We start from the raw sequence: 25343 nt of genomic DNA, 5'->3' as shown, positions 1-25343 counted from the left end.
GCAAAAATATTCAAAAATCATTACTGACTTCCTGAATTGCTTTCACAGCCCACTGACCTTAAGAAGAGAATAGAGTCGCTAATTGACAGGGACTACATGGAAAGAGACAAGGAGAATCCAAACCAGTACAACTATATTGCATAAATACACAATGTGTCTTTTTCTTTCTTTTCTGCACACTTGATGTTCTACTTGGTCTGTTGATCCCATTAAACCTTTTCTATTACCAGTAATGGAAATGAAAGCAATGTAACCAGGGGAGGAGGGTACATAGTAGAGTGGACTTTCTCAGTGGATTTAACATGCCCATTTTTAGAATAGAAATTACATTTTAAGAATAATGCTGCTGAACTCTTTGCATGATGTTTGGTATGATATGCAGAAAACTGTAAGGAAGTATCTGGTCTTTGTGATACCATTGGGCACTTGGTTTAAAGCAGCCCTTCTTAAGTATATGATGATTGTCCCTTTTCCATCTTGAAACAATGTAAGGGTAAAATATAAACTTTTTCCTTTTCTTAAAGTAGTCTTTAAAAATGCATAAACTGCATGCACATTTAACTGCTGTATAAAAATGTTGGATGTGTTTTCACACATTAGTTTGAATAATAAACATCAGCTTCATGCTCATCTGAGATATATATAATTTTCAGTTTTTACAAATCCAATATTATAATAAACATATTTTGACTCCCCCCCCCTTTTGCAGTTTCTTTCCCCCCCCTAGTTTATAACACTGCATTTTCTTCATTAATCCGAAAAATGGCACCGAGGTAAGACGCGACTACCGGGGCTCCTCGGATTTCTTTTAATCTTCTTTTAATCCTTTCTATATTTTATCTTAACTGACCCAGTCATCCTTTGAAGCATTTTATAATTGCTGCAACTATATGCCATGGCAACCTTCTGAGAGATTTGGCCCTGCTCCAGATTGCTGCAGACTGCTCCTTGTTTCTCTCTTATCAGCGGGCCGGCCTCGGCCGCTAAAAGAGAAGAGAATGCCATTATCTTAATTGGAGAGAGGGCTTAAGAGGAAGACGCCGTGTGGTGTTTAAATCCTGAATAAGTTATCGTTTGTGCCCAGGCTGCTGTCATAGAGGGCTGAGAGAGGCCAGTGGAGCCAGGACACTTGGCACCCTACCCCCTAGACATTTTGAGGCTGTCACATTTCAATACTTCCTCTTGTGAGAAGCTGCAAACTGGGTCCAAGACGCCCACGGAAGACTGAGGTTGTAAGTGGATTTTACCGCAGTGGAGAGGAAAACTTCACTATTAGTATCCATCCAAGGAGCTTACATCCACGGTGCCATCTTCCAGTGGTCTTAACTATCTTATTTGTGTGTTAAATGTTATGTTAACTTAAGAATCGTATAATCCTCGGCCTGAGGAAGTATGGGTCAGAACAAACGCTTGAGAGACTTTGACGAGCCCCTATCATCCCCTAAACCAAAACTATCAAGGTTGGTGCCACACCGGAATAGAAGAGGGAGTGACAATGCCGAGCATTGCCTTGCGGTGGAAACTCACAATCGCTTCCTACCTCTAATTGATTTAGAAGACACTTCAACTCTGACGACTCAAAATTTTTCAAAAGTAAAGCTGGTAAAGGAGAATATGAAAGAAAAACTCTCATCACAGGATGATGGTTTAACATCTGATAGGGGGGAGTTCCCCAGTTGTGAGCAGTTACACTTAGTAATTAAGACCCTTCACTGTATCTTTAAAAGGCTGGATGAGGTATCTTCACAATTATCCAATATCTTGCTGAAAGTTGAAAAACTTCAATCAACAACACAATCTTCAGTTTGTGAGGTCAAAAACTTATTGCCTCACCCCAATTCAGATAAAAGAAAGGAGACTAAAATTAAATATATCTTAAATTCCCAATTGAATAATCAGATATTAACTCTGCAACCCAAGAAAAGTTGCCTTTCTGTCAGGTCGGAAATAGGAAGATGGTCATCACTAGAAGGGGCTAAAGACTGTTTAAGCAAACTTTTAAAAATTAAGAAACATCAGATTAACCTATATGCGGTGATGCCCCTGTTCCAACAGACCACCTTCTTGAAGTTGATACTTGCGTTTCACTCTGAAAAGATACCGTCTATTATTGCCAGGCGGAAAACGCTTTTGTCCATGGCTGATATCGTAGCAACAAGGGTTTTTGCAGACAGCAAGATCAAACCCCTTCTAAATAGGTGCCCGGGCGGTGAGGACATTAGGACAAGTGACTCTGCTTTACTTCAAAATACTGCCAGACCCTCCTGCGATGATTCTGCAGTGTGTCATTTCCGACCAGTTTCGATACCCTCTCAAACAGCCATACATGAGGACGGAAACCTGCAGACTGCCCTTGATGAAAGGGAACTTATTGATTCGTTCAGAGCCCTCCCTCCGAAAGAACAGTCGGTGACGATGCAAAGATTTGACACGCTTAAATCTCAGCTTTTGCAAGTCCAACACAGAGAGGAAGATACTAACGATGCTTCAAACAATCCCACTTGGGCTCACCGGACAGAAGTGGTAGACCCTCTTCAGCTCAGCCCCACTTTAAAAACAAAAACCATCTTGCAAGACTCAAATCTTCAAGTTGTTAATGCCCCCAGTGCTATTCCACGAGACGACCAGGCTATGCCATCCTCTCTTAACCTTCATCTATATCCATCGACCAACACACCTAAGGATGAAACTCTGATTTCCCTGCCTGACTCAAATCCCTCTTTAACTTACTCATCTATGCCAGAGCTAGAATCTTCTCCAGTTTCGACAAGTTATAGAAGTAGTTCACAAGTGATGCCCCCGAGAGAGTCTTCCGTAATTACCGCCCCCGATGTCCCCTCAACTGTGAATGTTACACTTCAGGACCCGTCGTCGGAAACGATTGAAGACCCGATGGGACGCATCAATAAAATCATCCTAATGCCTGATGATAAATCTGCTAGAGGGTTTCCTCCGACGGACTCAGCTTCTCCCTCTCTGGGTATTTCTCTGTCAAGTTGTACAAAGAATTTTGAAATGAAGAGACTTCCTGTTCAGGGATCTACTTCTAGTAGATCAACCTTGGTGTTCCAACAGTCGAACCAAATTGTTAAAAATTTTAATTCGGAGGGCTCCTCTCAGTTACCATCTTCCCAATATAAAATAACTGATTTTTTTGTTACATCTTCTGTCTCTTCCAGAGAATCTGTCCCTCCTTCGCTTTGACTGTTAAAAGAACAACACAGAAGTACCCAGCTAGCAGTCCTAAGTTGGAATATTGCTGGCTGGAAAAGCAAAAGATTAGATCCTGAATTTTTGTCCTATATAAACTCTTTTCAGATAATTCTTTTGCAAGAAACATGGGAAGAAGATAAAATAGATATAAATAGCTTCGAACTGATATCACTTCCAGCTAGTCCCTCCCAAAAAGGTGGCCGGTCCAGAGGTTGTCTTGCAATCGCCATATCGCTTAAAATGAGCGCTAAACTCTTGCTAGTTCAGACTTTTCCTCCTTTTACCTTTACAGGTCTGATTTCAAGCGAAAAATTCTCCCTATTAATCACCAATGTTTATCTTCCTCCAGGTGGTCTTGTATCGGACCTCCACTATAGATGGGATTCGCTGGAAGATCATTTATTGGCATGTTATGCTATGTACCCTAATATACCATCGATAATGGGTGGTGACTTTAATGCACGTACAGCCGCCAATTGGGATGGGATAATTAAACCCAAGTGGTGGGTACCTCCCCCCTATCCAAAATCTGATTTAATCTCCTTTATATCAAGAAGATCTAAGGACATCAGAGTGAATGAGGCAGGAGTCCTTCTCTATCAATTGGCCATTCGTATGAATTTGAACATTTTGAATGGCAATTGCCCTCCGGACGTGCCAGGAGAATTCACTCATTTGGGCATAACATCAAATAGTGTCCTAGACTACCTTCTAGTTTCAGAAGACCTATTCTCAAACTTCCCTTATTTTAAAGTAGACAATGTGCAATCCAGTGACCACCTACCTCTAGCGGCCAAGCTAACGCTTGACTGGCACCCGGTTAGCGGGGTTCAACATAGTCCTTTCGGAGTTTGGGAGCTAAGATGGCGCCGAGCGGGCCGGCCTCGGCTGCTAAAAGAGAAGTGAACGCCATTATCCTAATTGGAGAAAGGACTTAAGAGGAAGACGCCGTGTGGTGTTTAAATGTTATGTTTTTAAGAATCGTTTTTAAGAATTGTATAATCCTTGGCCTGAGAAAAGTATGGGTCAAAACAAACGCTTGAGAGACTTTGACGAGCCCCTACCATCCCCTAAACCAAAACTATCAAGGTTGGTGCCACACCGGAATAGAAGAGGGAGTGACAATGCCGAGTATTGCCTTGGGGTGGAAACCCAAAATCGCTTCCTTCCTCTGAGTGATTTAGAAGCCACTCCAACTCTGACGACTCGAAATTTTTCAAAAGTAAAGCCTGTAAAGGAGAATATGGAAAAACTCTCATCACAGGATGATGGTTTAACATCTAATATGGGGGAGTTCCCCAGTTGTGTGCAGTTACACTTAGTTATTAAGACCCTTCACTGTATCTTTAAAAGGCTGGATGAGGTATCTTCACAATTATCTAATATCCTGCTGAAAGTCGAAAAACTTGAATCAACAACACAATCTTCAGTTTGTGAGGTCAAAAACTTATTGCCTAATTCAGATAAAAGAAAGGAGACTAAAATTAAATATATCTTAAATTCCCAACTGAATAATCAGATATTAACTCTGCAACCCAAGAAAAGTTGCCTTTCGGTCAGGTCGGAAATAGAAAGGTGGTCATCGCTAGATGGGGCTAAAGACTGTTTAAGCAAACTCTTAAAAATTAAGAAACACCAGATTGACTTATATGCGGTGATGCCCCTTTTCCGACAGACCAACTTCTTGAAGGTGATACTCGCGTTCCACTCTGAAAAGATACCATCTATTATTGCTAGGTGGAAAACGCTTTTGTCCATGGCTGATATCGTAGCAACGAGGGTTTTTTCAGATAGCAAGATCAAACCCCTTCTAAATAGGTGCCCTGGCGATGAGGACATTAGGACAAGAGACTCCGCCTTACTTCAAAATACTGTCAGGCCCCGGAACTTCCGGTTGTGAGCGACGCCATCGCAAGCGGGGATTTCTTCCTAGCGGAGAATCCCGGGTTTTTCGGAGGATTTAGGGGGGTCTTTGGGCACAGTGACCCCCTGAAGTAGTGTCTGGAGGGTGTTCGGACACTCAGGCTCCCGCGGGGAGCCACAACGCAGACCACCCAGCTGCCAGGTAACTCCAACGGGAGCGAAGAGAGCGGCGGGGAGGAGAAGCGGGCTGAGGGGAAGCCATAGCTAACTCCGGAAAACGAAGCCCCAAGCTTGCTGGGGGAGCTCACAACTCTCGAAACCAAGGAATTCGGGCTTAAAATATTTTCAAAGACAAACTAGGACTTCAAAGAAAAGCACCGGATGAAAAATAAGTAATTACGAGACCGGCGCTATCTCCAATCAACTTGTGCGCATTTGGGAAGCAAAGTTGTTAAAAGTGAAAGTGAGTCGCCGCTCGCGGCTACTGTTTCTTTTCCCCTTTCAGGCTGTTACAAACTAACTGATACAAACTAACTCTTTGATTGTAAAAGAAGAACCCAAGCTAAAAGGGGGAACGGAGGGTTAAGATTTGCTACTTCAAGGTCCTCTTTGGAATTTTGAAAGGGGAAGCTGAAAGTCTAACTGTGATCCTTTTTTCTTTAAAAAAAAAGACTGCGCAACAGAGGAAGTGTCTTCGACTCCATTATATGGCCAGCCTTCCAGGTTTTCTCCTTTCCTGCCTTTCCCTTTTTTTGTAAAAGACCTTTTTTCTGGTGCCCACCAGATAGTTTATTTGGTCTTAACTTACAATATCGGACTTTCAACTGGCATTGGAGAATTGAGGAAACTGGTTCGGCAGTTTGAAATATCTCTCATTTTTATTGCACCACTTTTTTTTCCCTTCCCTTTCTTTTTTTTTGTACTTTACCCAGCTACACTTCAGAGACTCTGGGCACCTAGTGGCCAGGAGGATAATTACAACCTGTTTCCTATCTCCTCTCCTTAACCTGTTTTTTACTGGTTGTTCGTGCTCCATTTGATTCTTCTGTTTGGAGGTCGGACTAAATCTGATTTTACAACTACTCCATAAGAACTTATAAGGACTAGCCCAATTGGGGGCAGAAGATTCCTTCTTTTCTTTTTTCTTTTTTTTCCCTGCGACTGGAACCTTGAATTTCCTCTTTTTTCTCTCTTCCTTTTTATATTTGTTTGTATTTCTTTGCGATACAATAGGAATATAATTGGGGGAAAATTTTACTTCTAAAGGGAGTAGCCTAACTGGTGGCAAGAAGAATACTCTTTGAAGTCTCCTGGACTTAATTAACCACCCTTCCTTGACTCTAGAGGGGGGTGAAATCTGGAAACTTTTGGTAAACTTTTGGTAAAAGGTATAATATCGATACTCCTAAGTTAGACTTATATGAATTAGTGAACCTGAATTGGATTTTGAGTGCTGTAAGTGAATAAGGTTGGAACCCATAAAAGGTTGAAGTGATACTAGGGTGGTGTCAACTCTAAGTTAAAGGTCATATTGGGAGGATGTCCCACGTACCTAAGAAAGGTGGGGAGGGTGGAACACCAGGAGATAGGAGAGGGTCCAAACCAGATGCAGACTTTAAGGCAGAAATTTTGAAAATGTTCGCCGAAATTAGACAGAGTGAAAAGAATATGGAGGATAAATTGGAGCATGTAAATACAAGAATAGAACAGGTGGATACGAGAATTGGGAAAATAGACCAAAAAATTGATGAAACTGTAAAAGAGCTAAGAGGTCAAATTAAAGATGTCTCCAAAAGAACACAATCTCTGGAAGAAGGAATGAAAAAAACAAGAGTAGAAATGAAGGAAGTGAAACGGGAAGAAGAGAAATTAAAAGCAGGATTATTGGAAGTCAACAAAACACAAGAAGAAGTATGGGACGCAATCGCGATGAATGAATTGAGGCAACGGGAGGTGAATCTTAGGCTGAGAGCAGTCCCCGAAACACAAGGTGAAAACATCAGAGAGAAACTGATAACAGAAATAGCACAATGGTTGGCGATACCCAAAGAAGAAGTTGAAAGATCAGTTCAAAACGCATTCAGAATAAGAATAAGAACAACCAGAACAAAGAAAATGCCTGGAGATTGTCTGATTACCTTCAAAGATAAAGATATGAGAAATTTAATTCTGCAAAAAAACAGAGAAAAAAGATTAAATATTGATGGGAACTACATAATTATCTTAAAAGATATTCCAGTAAGATTGTTGAAACGAAGAGACCCATACAAGCCATTGGTCCAAATTCTCAAGAAGAATAAGATCGAATTTAAATGGGAATTCCCTCAAGGGATCTCATTTACTTATAAAAGTAAGAAACACAGACTTACTAGTCCGGAGGAAACAAGTAAATTCCAGAGACGCTATAAGGAGTTGACGGTAGAAGAGGAAGAAGAAAGAGGAGCAGTAGGAGGAGTTGGTTTATTGGAGAGGAAGCATTTGGAAGAAAAGGAAAAGGAAAACGGAGAGTCGGAGGAAGAAGAGGAAGAAGAAGAAGAAGAGGAAGGAGAAGAACAGGAAGAAGCCAGATTATAACTAACTAGATAAATCTTTAATTGGGAAGGAAAGATGGCGCTAAAATTATGGAATTGGAACATTAATGGAATGAACGATAGGAAAAAACGAAACAAAATTGAACAATACTTAAAAAAGAAAAACCTCGATATCATCTGTCTTCAAGAAACACATGTGGCAAAAAAGCACAGGAAAATTTTGATTAACAATAGACTGGGAAACGAATTTGTATCTTCTGATAAAGGGAAGAAGAGAGGGGTTGTACTATATGTAAAGAAGAATATTGAGGCTCAACAAATTTTCAAAGACGAAGAAGGAAGAATAATTGTAATACAGATCAAATGGCAAGGCGAAAAAATAATAATTGTCGGGATCTATGCACCTAATGGAAACAAGACTGATTTTTATAAAAATCTGGAAGAGAAGCTGTTTGAATACATGGACCAAAAAATGATACTTATGGGAGATATGAATGGGGTAGTTTCATTGGAAACTGATAGATTAAGAGAAAAAGATGTAAGCAGAGAAGGAAAATTGCCTAAGACTTTTTTCACTATGATAAAAAACTTTAATTTAATTGATATATGGAGACTCAGACACCCGCTGGAGAAGCAGTTTACGTTTTATTCGGAACCAAATCAGTCTCTATCAAGAATTGATCAAATTTGGGTTTCTAACGAGTTAACTCCAAGAATCCGACAGATCGAGATTCAACCAAAAACAATATCAGACCATGATCCAATAAAAATGGAGGTTAAAGGATACGAAGAAAGATCATTTAGATGGCGACTTAATGAATATCTCTTGGACGACCAAAAGCTCATTCAAGAGGCAAAGAAAAAACTGATAGAATACTTTATGGACAATATGAATAAGGGAACAAAAATGAGTATAGTCTGGGACGCAAGCAAAGCAGTAATAAGAGGATTCTTCATTCAACAGAATGCGATTAAGAATAAGAACAGGGAGAAAGGGAGGAAGGAAATTTTAAAACAAATAATGGACAACGAAACAAAATTAATCAAGAATCCAAACAGCTTAAAAATAAAAGAGAACATTAAAGTCCTGCAGACACAATTTGCAATGATTATAAATAAAGAGGTGGAATGGAACATCAAAAGGCTTCGACAGAAAAACTTTGAATTTGCTAATAAATCGGGCAGATGGCTTGCGTGGCAAATCAGGAAAAGGAAGGAACAAAGTACAATTAACAAAATTATCTTAGATGGAGAAGAAGTAGAAAATCCTAAAGTTATCAGGAAAGGATTCTTGGATTTTTATAAACATCTATATAACAACAGAGAAAAGAATAACATGAAGAAAATAGAAAGATTTTTAAAGGAAAAAAGTGTGCAAAAGATCCTGACAGATAAGAAAGACTGACTGAACGCCCCAATTGCAAATGAGGAAATAATCGAAATAATAAAAGAACTCAAGAAAGGAAAGGCACCAGGTCCAGATGGCTTAACATCCAGTTATTATAAAGAACTGAGGCACGCCTTAATAGTACCAATAAAGGACGTTATGAACAATATATTGAAACAGCAGGATATCCACAGAACGTGGAAAGAGGCCTTCATTACACTCATCCCTAAGCAAGATTCTGATTTGACACAAGTAAAGAATTACAGGCCAATATCTCTGCTGAACACAGACTATAAGATCTTTGCTGGAATATTAGCAAAAAGACTAAAGAAGATATTGCAGGAAGTAATACATATAGATCAGGCAGGCTTTCTCCCGGGCAGACAGATGAAAGATAATGTTAGAAACATAATAAATATTTTGGAATATCTGTCTGCAAGGAATGAGAAGCAAGCCTTATTAATGTTTGTGGACGCAGAGAAGGCTTTCGATAATATATCGTGGGAATTTATGTTAAAAAATTTAGAAATGATGGAAGTTGGGAATGAATTCTACAATGGAATAAGGGCAATTTACTCGGAACAAAGAGCTAAATTGATTGTGAATAATATACATACCGAAGAATTTAAGATATTGAAAGGTACTAGACAGGGGTGTCCTCTTTCGCCGTTGCTATATATAATAGTCCTGGAAGTCCTTTTGTGTTCAATAAGGAATAATGACAAGATAAAAGGAGTGACAGTCGGTAAAAATGAATATAAGGTCAAAGCCTTTGTCGACGATATTGTAATAACGATTGAAGAACCTAAAAACAGTTTAAATGAGGTATTGGAGGAAATTGACCAGTTCGGTAGAGTGGCTGGATTTACGTTAAATAAGAAGAAAACAAAAATAATGGTTAAGAATATCGACCAGAGTTTAACGGATGAAATGCAACGAGAATCAGGGATTGATGTGGCCAAAAAGGTAAAATATTTGGGAATATGGCTGACCCCCAAAAACATTGATTTATATCAGAACAACTGTATCCAGGTGTGGAACGGAATTAAGAAAGATTTAGAAACCTGGGGCAGAATGAAACTGTCCTTTTGGGGCAGAATATCAACGATCAAAATGTGTGTGCTTCCAAAGATGATATTTTTGTTTCAAATGATCCCTATAATTAGGGGAATAAGTGTGTTTAAAGAATGGCAAAGAACGCTTTCGAGATATATCTGGCAGGGCAAAAAACCAAGAATACAATTTAAGTTACTAACAGATGCCAAGGAAAGAGGCGGTTTTGCCCTGCCGGACTTAAAACTATATTACGAGGCGTCCTGTCTTTGCTGGTTAAAGGAGTGGATAAAATTAAATAACAACAAACTATTAGATCTAGAGGGTTTCGATAATAGGTTTGGATGGCACGCCTATTTATGGTTGGAGAAGAAGAAAGTCCATAAAGGTTTCACCAATCATGTTATTAGGGGTTCTGTAATAGAGGTTTGGGACAGGTACAAAAATATTTTGGAATTTAAAGTCCCGCACTGGTTGTCACCACTAGAGGTAATGTTGGTAAAGAACATTAACATGAGGCCAAATTGGATAACATATGGTGAGTTGGTAATGAAAGAGGGGGAGAAATGGGAATTGAAGCCATACGAACAAGTTAAGGACCAGGTTTATGATTGGCTGCACTACTTCCAGGCAAATGCAATGTTTAATAAAGACCTTAAAGAAAGGGGCTATATAGAAAAAGTGTCTAAATTTCAATCAGAAATAATTGATAATGATGTTAGGATAATCTCAGAAATGTATAAAATACTTTTGGAATGGCAAACAAAAGACGAGGAGATAAAGTCGGTCATGATTAAATGGGCCAGAGACTTCGGTTACAATATACAATTAGAGGACTGGGAAAAGGTATGGAATGAAAACATGAAATTTACTGCATGTACAGCACTAAAGGAAAACATAATGAAGATGGTGTACAGGTGGTATATTACACCGGTAAAGCTGGCAAAAATGTACAAGACATGTAATAGGTGCTGGAAATGCAAAGAAAAAGAAGGATCTCTCTTTCACATGTGGTGGGATTGCAGGAAGGTGAGGGGATTCTGGGAAATGATCTATAGTGAATTGAAAAAGATGCTTAAATACTCGTTTGTTAAGAAACCAGAATCCTTTCTGTTAGGAATAACAGGAAGAGAGATAAAAAGACGCGATTATAAACTGTTCCAGTATGCTGTTACAGCGGCAAGAACACTGATGGCTCAGAGGTGGAGACAGGAGGAATTGCCGACTTTGAATGAATGGAGGATGAAACTCATAGATTATGCAGAATTGGATAAAATGACTGGAAGAATAAGATATCAGAAAGATCAAAAATTCATCGAGGACTGGGGAAAGTTTGCGGAATATCTGGAAACTATATGTGATCAACAAACAACGCTAGTGGGGTTTAAAGAGACTTTGTAATATTCTAAGGTATATTGCAAGACAGAATTAGAGAGGTGAAGGTTAATGGTAAATTGGCAATATTATATAGAAAATGCGGGAAAATAAGAAAAATGGATGATTGAGGGAGGTGCTGGTGGAGGTTCAAAAAACTGTTAATTTGTAATTGTGGTTGTAACCAATATATGTAAAAGGAAAACTGAATAAAAATTTAAATGAAAAAAAAAAAAAATACTGTCAGGCCCCACTGCGATGATTCTGCAGTGTACCATTCTCGACCAATCTCAATATCCTCTCAAACAGCCATATATGAGGACGGAAACCTACAGACTGCCCTTGATGAAAGGGAACTTATTGATTCGTTCAGAGCCCTCCCTCCGAAAGAACAGTCGGCGATGATGCTGAGATTTGATACGCTTAAATCTCAGCTTTTGAAAGTCCAACACAGAGGGGAAGATACTAACGATGCTTCAAATAACCCCACTGGGGCTGGCTCATCGGACAGAAGTGGTCGATCTTCTTCAGCTCAGCCCCACTTTGAAAACAAAAACCATCCTGCAAGACTCAAATCTTCAAGTTGTTTCTGCCCCCAGTGCTACTCCACGGGACGACCAGGCCCTGCCTTCCTCACTTAACCTTCATCTACATCCTTCGACTAACACACCTAAGGACGAAACTCTGACTTCCTTGCTTGACTCAAATCCCTCTTTAACTCACTCATCTATGCCAGAGCTAGAATCTTCTCCAGTTTCGACCAGATATAGAAGTAGTTCACAAGTGATGCCCCCGAGAGAGTCTTCTGCAATTACCGCCCTCGTGATGTCCCCTCATCTACCTTCTCTAAAGGAAAATGTGAATGTTATACCTCGGGACCCGTCGCCGGAAACGATTGAAGACCCGATGGGACGCATCAATAAAATCATCCTAATGCCTGATGATAAATCTGCTAGTGGGTTTCCCCCGACGGACTTAATTTCTCCCTCTCTGGGTATTTCTCTGTCAAGTTGTACAAAGAATTTCGAAATGAAGAGATTTCCTGTTCAGGGATCTACTTCTAGTAGATCAACCTCGGTGTTCCAACAGTCAAACCAAATGGTTAAAAATTTTAATTTGGAGGGTTCGCCACAGTTACCATCTTCCCAATGTAAAATAACTGACTTTTTGTTACATCTTCTGTCTCTTCCAGAGAGTCTGCCCCTCCTTTGCTTTGACTGTTAAAAGAACAACACAGAAGTCCCCAGCTAGCAGTCCTAAGTTGGAATATTGCGGGCTGGAAAAGGAAAAGATTAGATCCCGAATTTCTGTCCTATATAAACTCTTTTCAGATAATCCTTTTGCAAGAAACATGGGAAGAAGATAAAATAGATATAAATGGCTTTGAACTGATATCACTTCCAGCTAGTCCCTCCCAAAAAGGTGGCCGGTCCAGAGGTGGTCCTGCAATCGCCATATCGCTTAAAATGAGCGCTAAACTCTCGCTAGTTCAGACTTTTCCTCCTTTTGCCTTTACAAGTCTGATTTCAAGCGAAAAATTCTCCCTATTAATCACCAATGTTTATCTTCCTCCAGGTGGTCTTATATCGGACCTCCATTATAGATGGGATTCTCTGGAAGATCATTTATTGGCATGCTATGTTATATACCCTAATATCCCATCGATAATGGGTGGTGACTTTAATGCACGTACAGCCGCCAATTGGGATGGGATAATCAAGGCCAAGTGGTGGGTGCCTCCCCCCTATCCAAAATCTGATTTAATCTCTTTTACATCAAGAAGATCTAAGGACATCAGAGTGAATGAGGCGGGAGTCCTTCTTTATCAATTGGCCATTCGTATGAATTTGAACATTTTGAATGGCAATTGTCCACCGGACGTGCCAAGAGAATTCACTCATTTGGGCACAACATCAAATAGTGTCCTAGACTACCTTCTAGTTTCAGAAGACCTATTCTCAAACTGCTTTTATTTCAAAGTAGACAATGTTCAATCCAGTGACCACTTACCTCTAGCGGCCAAGCTAACGCTTGACTGGCACCCGGTTAGCGGCTCACACCCAATCCATGTAGGTTTAAATGCCGCAACACAAGTAAGAAGCATTAAATGGTCTATGAAACAGGCCCAAAAATATGCAGAATTCTTCCAGAGGAATATCTCCAATCCCCTTAGTGTTTCAGTAGAGGAGTTGTCTGAACCAAATAGGATATTGGAGTGGTTCTCCCACCTCTCTGTAGATTTAACTAGCTTCTTTACGATACCGAATCACCTGGTTAACCGAGATCAACCCAGGTTCGGTGCACCTTGGTATGACTCCAAATGTAAGCAAGCTAGACTCTCTCTCTGTTGTATCTACAACAGATATAAATCTTCTGGAGCTGTAACTCTTCCTCCAGAGTACTTGCAGGCCAAAATTGCTTACAAACAGGCACAGAAGTCAGCCAAGCATGAATGGCACCAAAGACGTTGGCAAGCGCTGATTGCTGCCTCTAAGCTTCACAGCTCTCGTGGTTTTTGGAATTTAATCAACAAAAGATCAAGGAAATACCCATTGACAGTTATACCAGCCCCGACATGGGAACAATTTTTAAGAAAATATTTCTCCCAGACAGCTATCCCTAACATTCATTCTGATACTCTATCATGTCACTTGCCCATATGGCCAGATACGGTCCCGGAGGAAATAGTAGATTTAATTGCCAAACTGAAAACTGATAAAGCACCAGGGCCCGATCTGATCCCAGCAGAAGCTATTAAACAACACCCAGCATGGTGGGCCAAAATTCTTGCAAAAGTTTTTGATGCAATTAATGCCACGGGCCAGATACCAAGATCATGGAAGGAGTCCGTCATAATTCCTATATATAAAAAAGGACCACCAGAGGACCCAGGAAACTATCGTAATATCAGTTTATTATCAATCATTGGAAAAATCTATACTCGCTTCCTGCTAACTCCCCTAGTTGAGGCCCAAACCACCATTCATGCACCCAGGCTTGCAGACTATCGCTGCCCCTTACTATTGTATGCGGACGATGCGGTCATCCTCTCATATTCAATAATCGGTTTGAGGAGGGACCTTAAGATCTTCTCGTTATATTGCCAAACAAATTTACTTACTATTAACCATTCTAAATCTAAAGTCCTAATTTTTTCCAGGAGTCGTAAATTGTATAGGTGGGAACTCGAGGGGAAGCCAATTGAACAAGTCTACAAATTTCAATATCTAGGAATTTGCTTCCAGCATAATATGGGATGGAAGACGCATATCACATATTTACAAAATAAGGGCAAAGCCCTTATCTACGCTCTATTACGCTTTTTCTTTACAGAGGGGGCTATGCATGTTCCATCTGCCTTAAAAGTTTATAGTGCAAAAGTGGTAGCAACTATGGCCTATGCGGTCCCTTTATGGGGCGCTTTTGTAAACCTCATGCCTCTGGTGACATTGCAAAATCTTTTTCTCAGACGCCTTTTGAAGCTACCCTCCTGTGTAAGCAATTCTGCTATTCGCTTAGAACTTAAGACCCCCTCCTTAGAGATCCTGATGTGGAGACATGCTTTTAATTACTGGCTGTCCCTTTGGCATAAATTGCCCAATTACCATCTTATTCAGTGTCTTTGGAGAGATGAATTTACCAGCCCATGGGCAACAAAAATCCATTCCAAACTGTTGACATATGGAATCTCTCCTTCCGATATACTAAATTTACAGCAAAAAAGGTCATCAAACAAAGATTGGAGGAGGTTGATTTGCAACAAAATCTTACTACAAGTGGAGGTACATGTTCCCTGATAAACCAGGGAATTACATTTATGCCCCAGATACCTCAATATTTGTCTACCTTATCGGTTGTGTCGCATAGATTCGCTTTTGTTAGAGCCATATTTAATGTGTTCCCCTCAAATGTGCTGAACAATAGAAATTCTAATGGTAAAACCTCTGTTTTATGCGCATGTGACAACAAATCAATAGAATCCCTTCAGCATATCTTGTTTAATTGTCCTTTATATATTGTTCCCCGATCAAGGATTCTGAGTTCAATCATTTTGGAAACTCTTGCAAAACCACCTGAATCACATCTAGCCTATCTACTCCAGGACATTGATTCTTATAGAACATTACAGGTTGCCAGATTCCTGAATTCTGTTCTTTCATATAAAAGACTTCATGGAATGCTGCATGACTATTAAGCTCTAGTAAACTCTATCCACCATCTTTATAATCAAGGCCACAATATGGCACATCTAGAGATTGTATGTAAGGTCAAGGAGAGTATGCGTTGAAATATTTTAGTTGATATTTTAGAGTGCAAAGCTATTTTATTTATTGATGGGTTTTTACCTTGTGGGCTTATAGCCGAATAAAGTATTATCTATCTATCTATCTATCTACCCGGTTAGCGGCTCACACCCAATTCATGTAGGTTTAAATGCTGCAGCTCAAGTAAGAAGCATTAAATGGTCTATGAAACAGGCCCAAAAATACGCAGAATTCTTCCAGAGGAATATCTCCGAATCCTTTATTGTCTCAGTGGCGGAGTTGTCTGAACCAAATAGGATATTGGAGTGGTTCTCCCACCTCTCCGTAGCTTTAACTAGCTTCTTTATGATGTCGACTCACCTGGTTAACCGAGATCAACCCGGGTTCGGTGCTCCTTGGTTTGATTCCAAATGTAAGCAAGCTAGGCTCTCTCTCTGTTGTATTTACAACAGATATAAATCTTCTGGAGCTGAAACTCTTCCTCCAGAGTACTTGCAGGCCAAAATTGCTTACAAACAGGCACAGAAGTCAGCCAAGCATGAACGGCACCTAAGACGTTGGCAAGCGCTGATTGCTGCCTCTAAACTTCGCAGCTCTCGTGGTTTCTGGAATTTAATCAACAAAAGATCGAGGAAATACCCATTGACGGTTATACCAGCCCTGACATGGGAACAATTTCTAAGAAAATATTTCTCCCAGACAGCTATCTCTAACATTCATCCTGACACTCTTTCATGTCACTTGCCCATATGGCCAGATACTGACCCGGAGGAAATAGTAGATTTAATTGCTAAACTGAAAACTGATAAAGCCCCAGGGCCCGATCTGATCCCGGCGGAAGCTATTAAACAACATCCAGTATGGTGAGCCAAAATCCTTGCAAAAATCTTTGATGCAATTAATGCCACGGGCCAGATACCTAGATCATGGAAGGAGTCCATCATAATTCCTATATATAAAAAAGGACCACCAGAGGACCCAGTAAACTATCATAATATCAGTTTATTATCAATCATTGGAAAAATCTATACTCGCTTCCTGCTAACCAGACTAACCCAATGGGCCGAAGATTCCAATCTGATAGGCCACGAACAGGTCGGGTTTAGACCAAATCGTGCCTCTATTGACCATGCACTAATTTTATATCATTTGGCGCGAAAGTATTATTTCCCCACTCATGGTCTTCTATGTGCCGCTTTTATAGATCTCAAGGCGGCTTTTGACAGTATCTCTAGAGCAGTGTTTCCCAACCGGTGTTCCGCGGCACACTGTGCCGTGAGACGTTGGCTGGTGTGCCGTGGGAGGGAGGCGGGCGAGTCGGGCGGTGAGAGTCAGCGGCGGCGAGGATCCGCGTCGAGCCGGGGGCGGCTCCGCGGTGGTGGTACCGAGCGGCGGGGCAGCGCGTGCAAAAGGGAGGAGCGCGAGACAGCGGAGGAGGAGGAGGCCGGCATGTCTGGGCAGCAGCAGCAACAACAGCAGCAGCAACTCCCGGCGACGGCTCCTCAAGCCCCGCCGCCGCTCCCTCCTCCGCCCGCTATCGCCGCCACCACCACAACAGACGCCGCCGCCTCAGTTGCCGCCGTCCCTCAGTCCCTCGCTCTGCTGCCTCCTCCCACCCCCAAAGCTTGGAGGTTCCCCGGCAAGGGGGAGGGAAAAAACTTTCACTTTCGTGCGTCCCTCCCGGCGTGACGCTGCGCGCTGACGTCACAGGGCTGTAATGGTGGTGTGCCGCGAGATTTTTTTCAGTAAACAGGTGTGCCGTTGCCCAAAAAAGTTTGGGAAACACTGCTCTAGAGAGCTGCTATGGGAAAAATTGCCAAAGTAGGGCATAGAGAAAACGCTGTTGTGGCTTATGATCAAATTACATGAAGGGACGGCCGCTAGGGTGAGGTTAACACCCGAGGGCGATCTCACAAACTCTGTGCCAATAAATAAGGGGGTACGACAAGAGTGTATCCTTGCTCCCTATCTCTTTAATCTTTATATTAGTGACATGAAAACTCCCCTAGTTGAGGCCCATACCTCCATACATGCACCCAGGCTTGCAGACTATCGCTGCCCCTTATTATTGTACGCTGACGATGCGGTGATCCTCTCATATTCAAGAATCGGTTTGAGGAGGGCTTTTAAGATCTTCGCGTTATATTGCCAATCAAATTTACTTACCATTAACCATTCTAAATCTAAAGTTCTAATTTTTTCCAGGAGTCGTAAAATGTATAAATGGGAACTCGAGGGGAAGCCAATTGAACAAGTCTACAAATTTCAATATCTAGAAATTTACTTCCAGCATAATATGGGATGGCAAGCGCATATCACATACTTACAAAATAAGGACAAAGCCCTTATCTACGCTCTATTACGCTTTTTCTTTACAGAGGGGGCTATGCATGTCCCATCTGCCTTAAATGTTTATAGTGCAAAAGTGGTTGCAACTATGGCCTATGCGGTCCCTCTATGGGGCGCTTTTGTAAACCTCATGCCTCTGGTGACATTGCAAAAAAAAATTCTCAGACGCCTTTTGAAACTACCCTCCTGTGTAAGCAACTCTGCCATTCGCTTAGAACCTAAGACCCCCTCCTTAGAGATCCTGATGTGGAGACATGCCTTTAATTACTGCCTGTCTCTCTGGCATAAATTGCCCAATTACCATCTTATTCAGTGCCTTTGGAGAGATGAATTCACCAGCCCATGGGCAACAAAAATCCATTCCAAACTGTTGACTTATGGAATCTCTCCTTCCGATATACAAAACTTAGATCTAATTACAGCAAAAAAAGTAATCAAACAAAGATTGGAGGAGGTTGACTTGCAACAAAATCTTATTACAGGTGGTGGTACATGTTCCCCGATAAACCAGGGCATTACATTTATGTCCCAGATACCTCGATATCTGTCTACCTTATCGGTTGCGTCGCATAGATTCGCTTTTGTTAGAGCCATATTTAATGTGTTCCCTTCAAATGTGCTGAACAATAGATTTTCTAACGGTAAAACCTCTGTTTTATGCGTATGTGACAACAAATCAATAGAATCCCTTCATCATATCTTGTTTAATTGTCCTTTATATATTGTTCCCCGATCAAGGATTCTGAGTTCAATCATTTTGGAAACTGTTGCAAAACCACCTGAATCACATCTAGCCTATCTACTCCAGGACATTGATTCTTATAGAACATTACAGGTTGCAAGATTCCTGAATTCTGTTCTTTCATATAAAAGACTTCATGGAATGCTGCATGACTATTAAGTTCTAGTAAATTCTATCCACCATCTTTATATTCAAGGCCTCAATATGGTACATCTAGAGACTGTATGTAATGTGAAGGAGATTATGCGTTGAAATATTTTAGTTGATATTTTAAAATGTAAAATGCTATTTTATTTACTGTTTGGTTTTACCTGGTGGGCTTATAGCCGAATAAAGTATTATCTATCTTCATTAATCCAATTATTAATTACTCCTTGGTTTCCTTTTAAGTTTCAGTTTAACTGTTTGGTTTAAGTTAATCCTGCTAATGAACTTAACATTTCATTTTTAAAAATATTTTTTTAATTTAATTTTCAAAAGTATAAACATACCACAAAAAAACATTTCAAAATCCAAATATCGAGATTACTCTGAATCTCCTGACTTCCCCCCATCCCTTCCCTGGGTCCTAATGTTAATATTTACAACTGCATATCAATATTTATCCTTGTAAATTATCCATAGTTTCCATTACTTCAAAAGTGTGGTTATATAATAATAATAATAATTTATTCTTTATACCCCACACATAGAATCCTGCTAATGTTTTTAGCTGCTTGCAGTGGTCTGATGCATAACTTATAAATTTTTCCCATTCTTTTTTAAAGTTCTTGTCGTCTTGACTTCTGAGTTTCCCAGTTAATTTTGCCATTGTTGCATAGTCCATCAACTTGGTTTGCCATTCTTCTCTGGTCGGGGTTGTCTCTTTCTTCCATCTCTGGACTAGTAGCATATGTGCGGCTGTTGTCACATACATAAACCTTTGGAATCTCGGTACCTATAATTCTTAATAAGAAAGCTTCTGGGTTTTTTAACAAAAGTTATTTTAAACATGTTTTCATTTGATTATATAGTGGACGCTCGGGGTGCGAACGTGATCCGTGCAGGGGGCACGTTTGTAACCCGCAGTGTTCGCAACCCGCAGAGCTGCGTCTGTGCACGCATGGGTCGTGATTTGGTGTTTCTGCGCGAGCGCCAAAACCTGGAAGTATCCAGTTCCAGTACTTCTGGGTTCGGCGAGGTGCGCAACCCGAAAACAAACAACCTGAAGCGTCTGTAACCCAATGTATGACTGTATATCCTCTCCCAGAAAATTTTAATTACTTTACACATCCACCACATATGATAAAAAGTACTAGGAGTCAAAATACCACCGGTACATCATTTTCATATAATTTTCTTTCAGCGTACAACTTGCCATAAATTTCGAATCTGTTTTCCATAACCTTTCCCAATCTGCAATCTGAATGTTATGCCCCAAATCCTTTGCCCAGTGTATCATTACAGATTTAACCTTTTTGTCTTTTGTATGCCATTCCAGGAGCAAATTATACATTTTTGACAATAATTTTATATTATTTTCTAAAACATCTTTTTGTAATCTTGATAACTCATAACTAAAAACTTTCTTTTTATCTGTCTTAAAAATATCATTTAATTGATGATACTGTAACGGGTCTGTTACCAGTTCCCTTATCTCTTTAAAGTCTTTTAATTTTACCTGATTTTCTACTTTGATTAACAGCTCTCTATATGTCGGCCAATTAGCACTGATGTTCAATTTTTTCAAAGATATTGCTTCTAACAGGGAGAGTCACCATGGTGTTTTTTGTTCTAATAAGTCTTTATACTTCTCCCATACCCTAAAATTTGATTTTCTTCTTTATGATTCTGAAATCCTTCATGTACTTGTGCTTTTTCATACCGTAAATATGCATGCCATCCAAATCTATTATCATGTCCTTCTAGATCTAAAATATCTCCATTTTTCAATATTATCCATTCCCGGATCCAGCAAATGCAGAATGCCTCATAATATAATTTCAAATCTGGCAAGGTGAAATCCCCACTCTCTTTAGCATCTGATAATAGTTTATATTTTATCCTTTCATTCTTCCCCTGCCAGATGAATCTAGAAATATCTTTTTGCCATTCTTTAAAACATTCAGTACCGCCTATCACCAGGATTGACATTCTTGGCAATAACATTCTTGGCAAAACAGGGTTTCTAATACCAAAATAAATAATAATGGTGACAGGGGGCAACCCTGCCTTTTCCCCTTTGTTATTTTACATTTTCCCGTAATCCCATTACAGTGGTACCTCAGGTTACGTACGCTTCAGGTTAAATACGCTTCAGGTTACAGACTCCGCTAACCCAGAAATAGTGCTTCAGGTTAAGAGCTTTGCTTCAGGATAAGCAAAGAGGACGGCTGTACGAGAGGACGGCTGTTAGGAATTTAGCAACCTGTAGGGTAATATATGGATCCACATCTTGAAGACCCCAGGCAAGCTGTAGGTCTACTGGTTTGTCAGCCATAGGCTGGATTATGGAGTTTAGTATACTAGCACGAGCTGAACTGTACATAGGGCAGATAAACATAACATGATGTAGAGATTCACATGTTTTCATTTCACAAGCACACATTGAAGGGACTTGGCCCTTAGTGAATCTATGTCTCAGCACGTTTGTTGGAAAAACATTGAACCTAGCTCTAATGAAGGCATATCGGTGAGATGCGGCCATAAGCGATGTTAAGTAGGACGGAGCACGGTAGATAGGGGTTATGCCAAGATTTAATGGCGAGCAGGCTCCACCACCAGCTAAGAAATTTTGGTATATCTCCACATCATCCAGCCTTTGATTTATACACCTTTTTGCCACGTTTAGATCCAGTTTGAGCAATTCAGTGGGCGAGATCTCATAGGACAGCAATTTGGCATGGATTTTTCCTGACCACAAATTTGTGAAGTCATCCCGCCACATGCATTGAATGAGATAGTGGTTCAGGAGTTTATGCCATAGGGATATCCAATAAATCAAAACTCTCCTCCATAAAACTAACTCCACTGAGGGGATCTTCATTTCTAAGCGAATAGCCGCATTACTTACGCATGTTGGTAGTTTTAAAAGTCGGCGTAAGAATTGGCTTTGAAGCGACTCTAAAGGTGAGAGGTTTGCAAAGACAGCCCATAAAGGTGCAGCATAGGCCATTGTGGCCATCACTTTGATGCTATACACTTTCAAGGCCGCAGGGATGAATAAGGCCCCCTCAGAGTAGAAAAAACGGAGGAGGGAGTGTGATAGGGCTTTTGTCTTGTTTTGAAGATATTCAACGTGCGCTTTCCACCCTAAATTATATTGAAAATAAATTCCTAAATATTTAAATTTATGTACTTGTTCGATTTTCGTGCCCTCCAATTTCCATGAATATAATTTCGACTCCTTGAAAATATCAGTACTTTGGACTTGGTGTGGTTGATAGACAGATGATTAGAATGGCAATATGACGCAAAAATCTTTAGTGCCCTCCTTAAACCCACTCTGGAGTAAGAGAGTAGTACCGCATCATCTGCGTAGAGAAGTAAAGGACAACGATAATCTGCTATACGGGGGTGTGGATAAATTTTTGTGAGTCGATTAATGGGTTCCTCATATCACTGATAAATAAGTTAAAAAGAAGTGGCGCTAAAATACAACCCTGGCGTACACCCTTATTTACTGGCACTGGGTTAGTTAGGTCTCCAGCAGGGGATATTCTTACCCTGGCCACGGACCCGGCATGAAGTTGGGAGATAAGCCACAGGAGCCTTCTATCTATTCCTCAGCAGGCAAGTTTATCCCATAGTAATTGCCTCGGAATACTATCAAACGCAGCTTTCAAATCTATGAAAGCTGCGCAAAGTTGGCCCCGTCGAGGTGTCGAGTATTTCCGGGCTAAGTGATAAAGAATAATTGCCTGGTCTGTTGTGGATCGGTTTAATCTAAATCCAGCTTGCTCATGCCCAATCAGGTCAGCCTCAACTGACCACTTCATCAACCTTGCCAGCAAAAAACGGGCATATATTTTCCCAATGGACGATAACAGACTGATATTCCGGTAATTCCCTGGGTCACCGGGAGGGCCTTTTTTGTAGATAGGAATTATAATGGCCTCCTTCCACGTTCCTGGTATTAAGCCCGTGGCATTTATTGCGTCGAACGTTTTAGCTAAAATCCCTGCCCACCATGCAGAATGTAGCTTTATAGCCTCAACAGGGACCAAATCTGGCCCAGGGGCCTTACCAGTTTTCAGCTCAGCTATCAATTCTAGGATTTCAGCAGGGTCGGTATTGGGCCAGACGGGAAGGGGATTAGAAGGTCTCCAGTGAGTGGCCGGAGCTTCTGCCACTGAGAAATATTTTCTCAGGAACTGCTCCCATGTAGGGGCCGGGATCACCGATAAGGTGTATTTCGTGTTTCTTCCCTTTATTAAGGACCAAAATTTCCGGGAGTTATGAGATTTTGAGGCAGAAATTATAGTCTGCCAGCGATTTAAATGCCATTCCCGTTTGGCCGATTTCTGGGACTGTTTGTATGCTTTTTTAGCCAGGGAATAAGATGGAGGTAAGGCCAGAGCGCCGGAAAGTTTATAGTCATTATATATTGTATGTAGATGGAGTCTGGCTAGTTTACAAGCAGAGTTGAACCAAGGGGCGCCAAATTTAAAAGAATCGTTTTTAACTCCATAGGTTGGAGAAGTAAAAAAGCGAGTTAAAACTTCTATCAGGCAAGAAAACAAATTCATACAGGTAATAGGATCACGCGGGACTATTCCTACGTCCGGCTGATCACCAGGAAACTTTTCTCGGATAAAATCCGTATATCTATGGGCGAGGGCAGGGGACCATCTAATCCCCTTTGTTTTAGTGGACGGCTCCACAATCACCGGGATTGGGTGGGAGCGCTCGAGCAGCTGCCAGTCAACACATAACTTGGTTGTCAGGGGAAGATGGTCACTGAATTGGGCATTATCAATTTTAAAAGAGGTGACATTCAAAAATAGATCCCGGGAAACCAATACATAGTAAAGAACGCTGTTTGATTTTAACCCCAGGTGGGTGAACTCTCTGTTGGTTTCTGCTTTCTTCACTGTGCAGCGAAGTGCTTGTCACGGGACAATGTTTTTCATTCCACAGTCAGAGTACTGTTGGGTTTTCCCACGGGAATGGGAGACTGGATGTGACGTACACTGGCTTCCTGTTTTTCACTCTTCTCTTGGTGTTCTTTGTTCCGAGGAGAAGGAGGTTGCTTCTCTGCTCCCGCAGAGGCAAGATGTATGTTTGTAATCTCTCAACACTGAAATGAAAATAAAGCAAAGTTAAGCATGTGGCACGTACTGCTCATCCTTCCGCTGTGTACAGGACTCTGCAACAACAACATTTATTGGTTATGGGCAGAGAAAAACGCAATCAAACTGAAGGATGGGCTCCAGAAGCCGAGTCGGAATGCCGGCAGAGGGACTGAGAAACGGATCGGCGTTGTCTGCTCTGCGCGTCGAGTTGATTGATGAGAGGTATGTGCTCATGCTCCGGGCAGCCTGCCAGCTTCTAGTTGATGCCTTTATGGCTGGACTTTGAACTTTTAAAGCCGTTTTGCCGCGGTACAGGCAAGGGCTCTAAGGCACAAGCTCACAGGCTTGGGAGGCTTGAAAACCGAAAGTTCCTTTGGAAGTGCTTTTGGAATGAGGTTTGAAAGCAGCAGTGACACAGCTTGATTAAACGCTGCGGAGATGGCAAATGCAAAGCTGGCTGATGCTTTTGGGATTCCTAAGCTCAATAAGAAAAACTATGCGGACTGGGTTCTCTATGCAGAGGCTATTCTGCGGAAAGAGGGTCTGTATAAAGTTATTACAGACAACCCCCCAGCTCCAATTACAGACAAGTGGAAAGCTAAAGATTCCAAAGTGATGGGAACTCTTACATTGATAGTATCCCCAGAAGAGCTCTGCCTGTTGCGTGATAAGACCACAGCCAGAGAAATTTGGGACACTTTAAGAGAGGCTCACTTGAGGACAGAAGCTGGTTCCTCAATGTACTACTATGCCAAGCTGCATGGTATGGCTCTTGCTGAAGGTGGAGATGTGCGTACACATCTGATGGAAATGCAGAATCTGAGACATGAGCTGCAACAGAGAGGACTCACCTTTCCAGAGGCTGTGTATTCCTTCATGATACTACATTCTTTGGGTCCAAGTTGGGAGTCCGTTGCCACTCAGATTGCTGTTCAGCCAACTGCTCAGCTCACAGTAGCCTATGTTACTGCCGTGATTCTGAATGAAGCAGACCGCCGGGGTGCTAGCTGCATGGGTAAGGGGGAGTCTTCACAGACATCATCCCAGAGTGCAGTGGAACCACCAGATGGCGCCAAAGCTTTGAAGGCAGTGAAGTGCTACTCGTGTGGACGTCTAGGCCATATGAAGAGGGAATGCAGATATCCCAGGGCCAAGACAGAGCAGCACAGTGGAAGCTCATCGCGTGGAAAAGGCCAAAGCAAAGGCAAAGGTCCAGTGTCCAGGACAACGCAGCACAAGGCAATGGTCTCACGCTTCACTCCAAAGGTCGCAAAGGTCCAGAAGACGTCTAGA

The 25343-nt window shown here is 41.2% G+C and overlaps 1 protein-coding gene and 1 long non-coding RNA gene across 3 annotated transcripts in view; one reads left to right on the top strand and one right to left on the bottom strand.

Annotated features, from left to right (window-relative positions):
• The window catches only part of LOC309523301 (cullin-4B), a 236591-nt gene extending 235956 nt beyond the window's left edge, over positions 1–635 (top strand). For both annotated transcript variants that reach the window (XM_082207090.1, XM_082207089.1), the window contains exon 19: positions 49–635. In XM_082207090.1, the coding sequence (XP_082063216.1) occupies positions 49–144 (96 nt within the window). In that variant the 3' untranslated portion in view covers positions 145–635. The remainder of the gene's footprint in view (positions 1–48) is intronic.
• The window catches only part of LOC309523341, a 708831-nt gene that overhangs the window by 82625 nt on the left and 600863 nt on the right, over positions 1–25343 (bottom strand). The gene's annotated exons all lie outside the window — the stretch shown is intronic.

Source organism: Podarcis vaucheri, assembly GCF_965113315.1.
Source record: "Podarcis vaucheri genome assembly, chromosome: W".
Lineage (NCBI taxonomy): Eukaryota > Metazoa > Chordata > Lepidosauria > Squamata > Lacertidae > Podarcis > Podarcis vaucheri.
The sequence above is the reverse complement of the archived record's forward strand: the minus strand, read 5'-3'. Positions and strand labels throughout refer to the sequence as shown.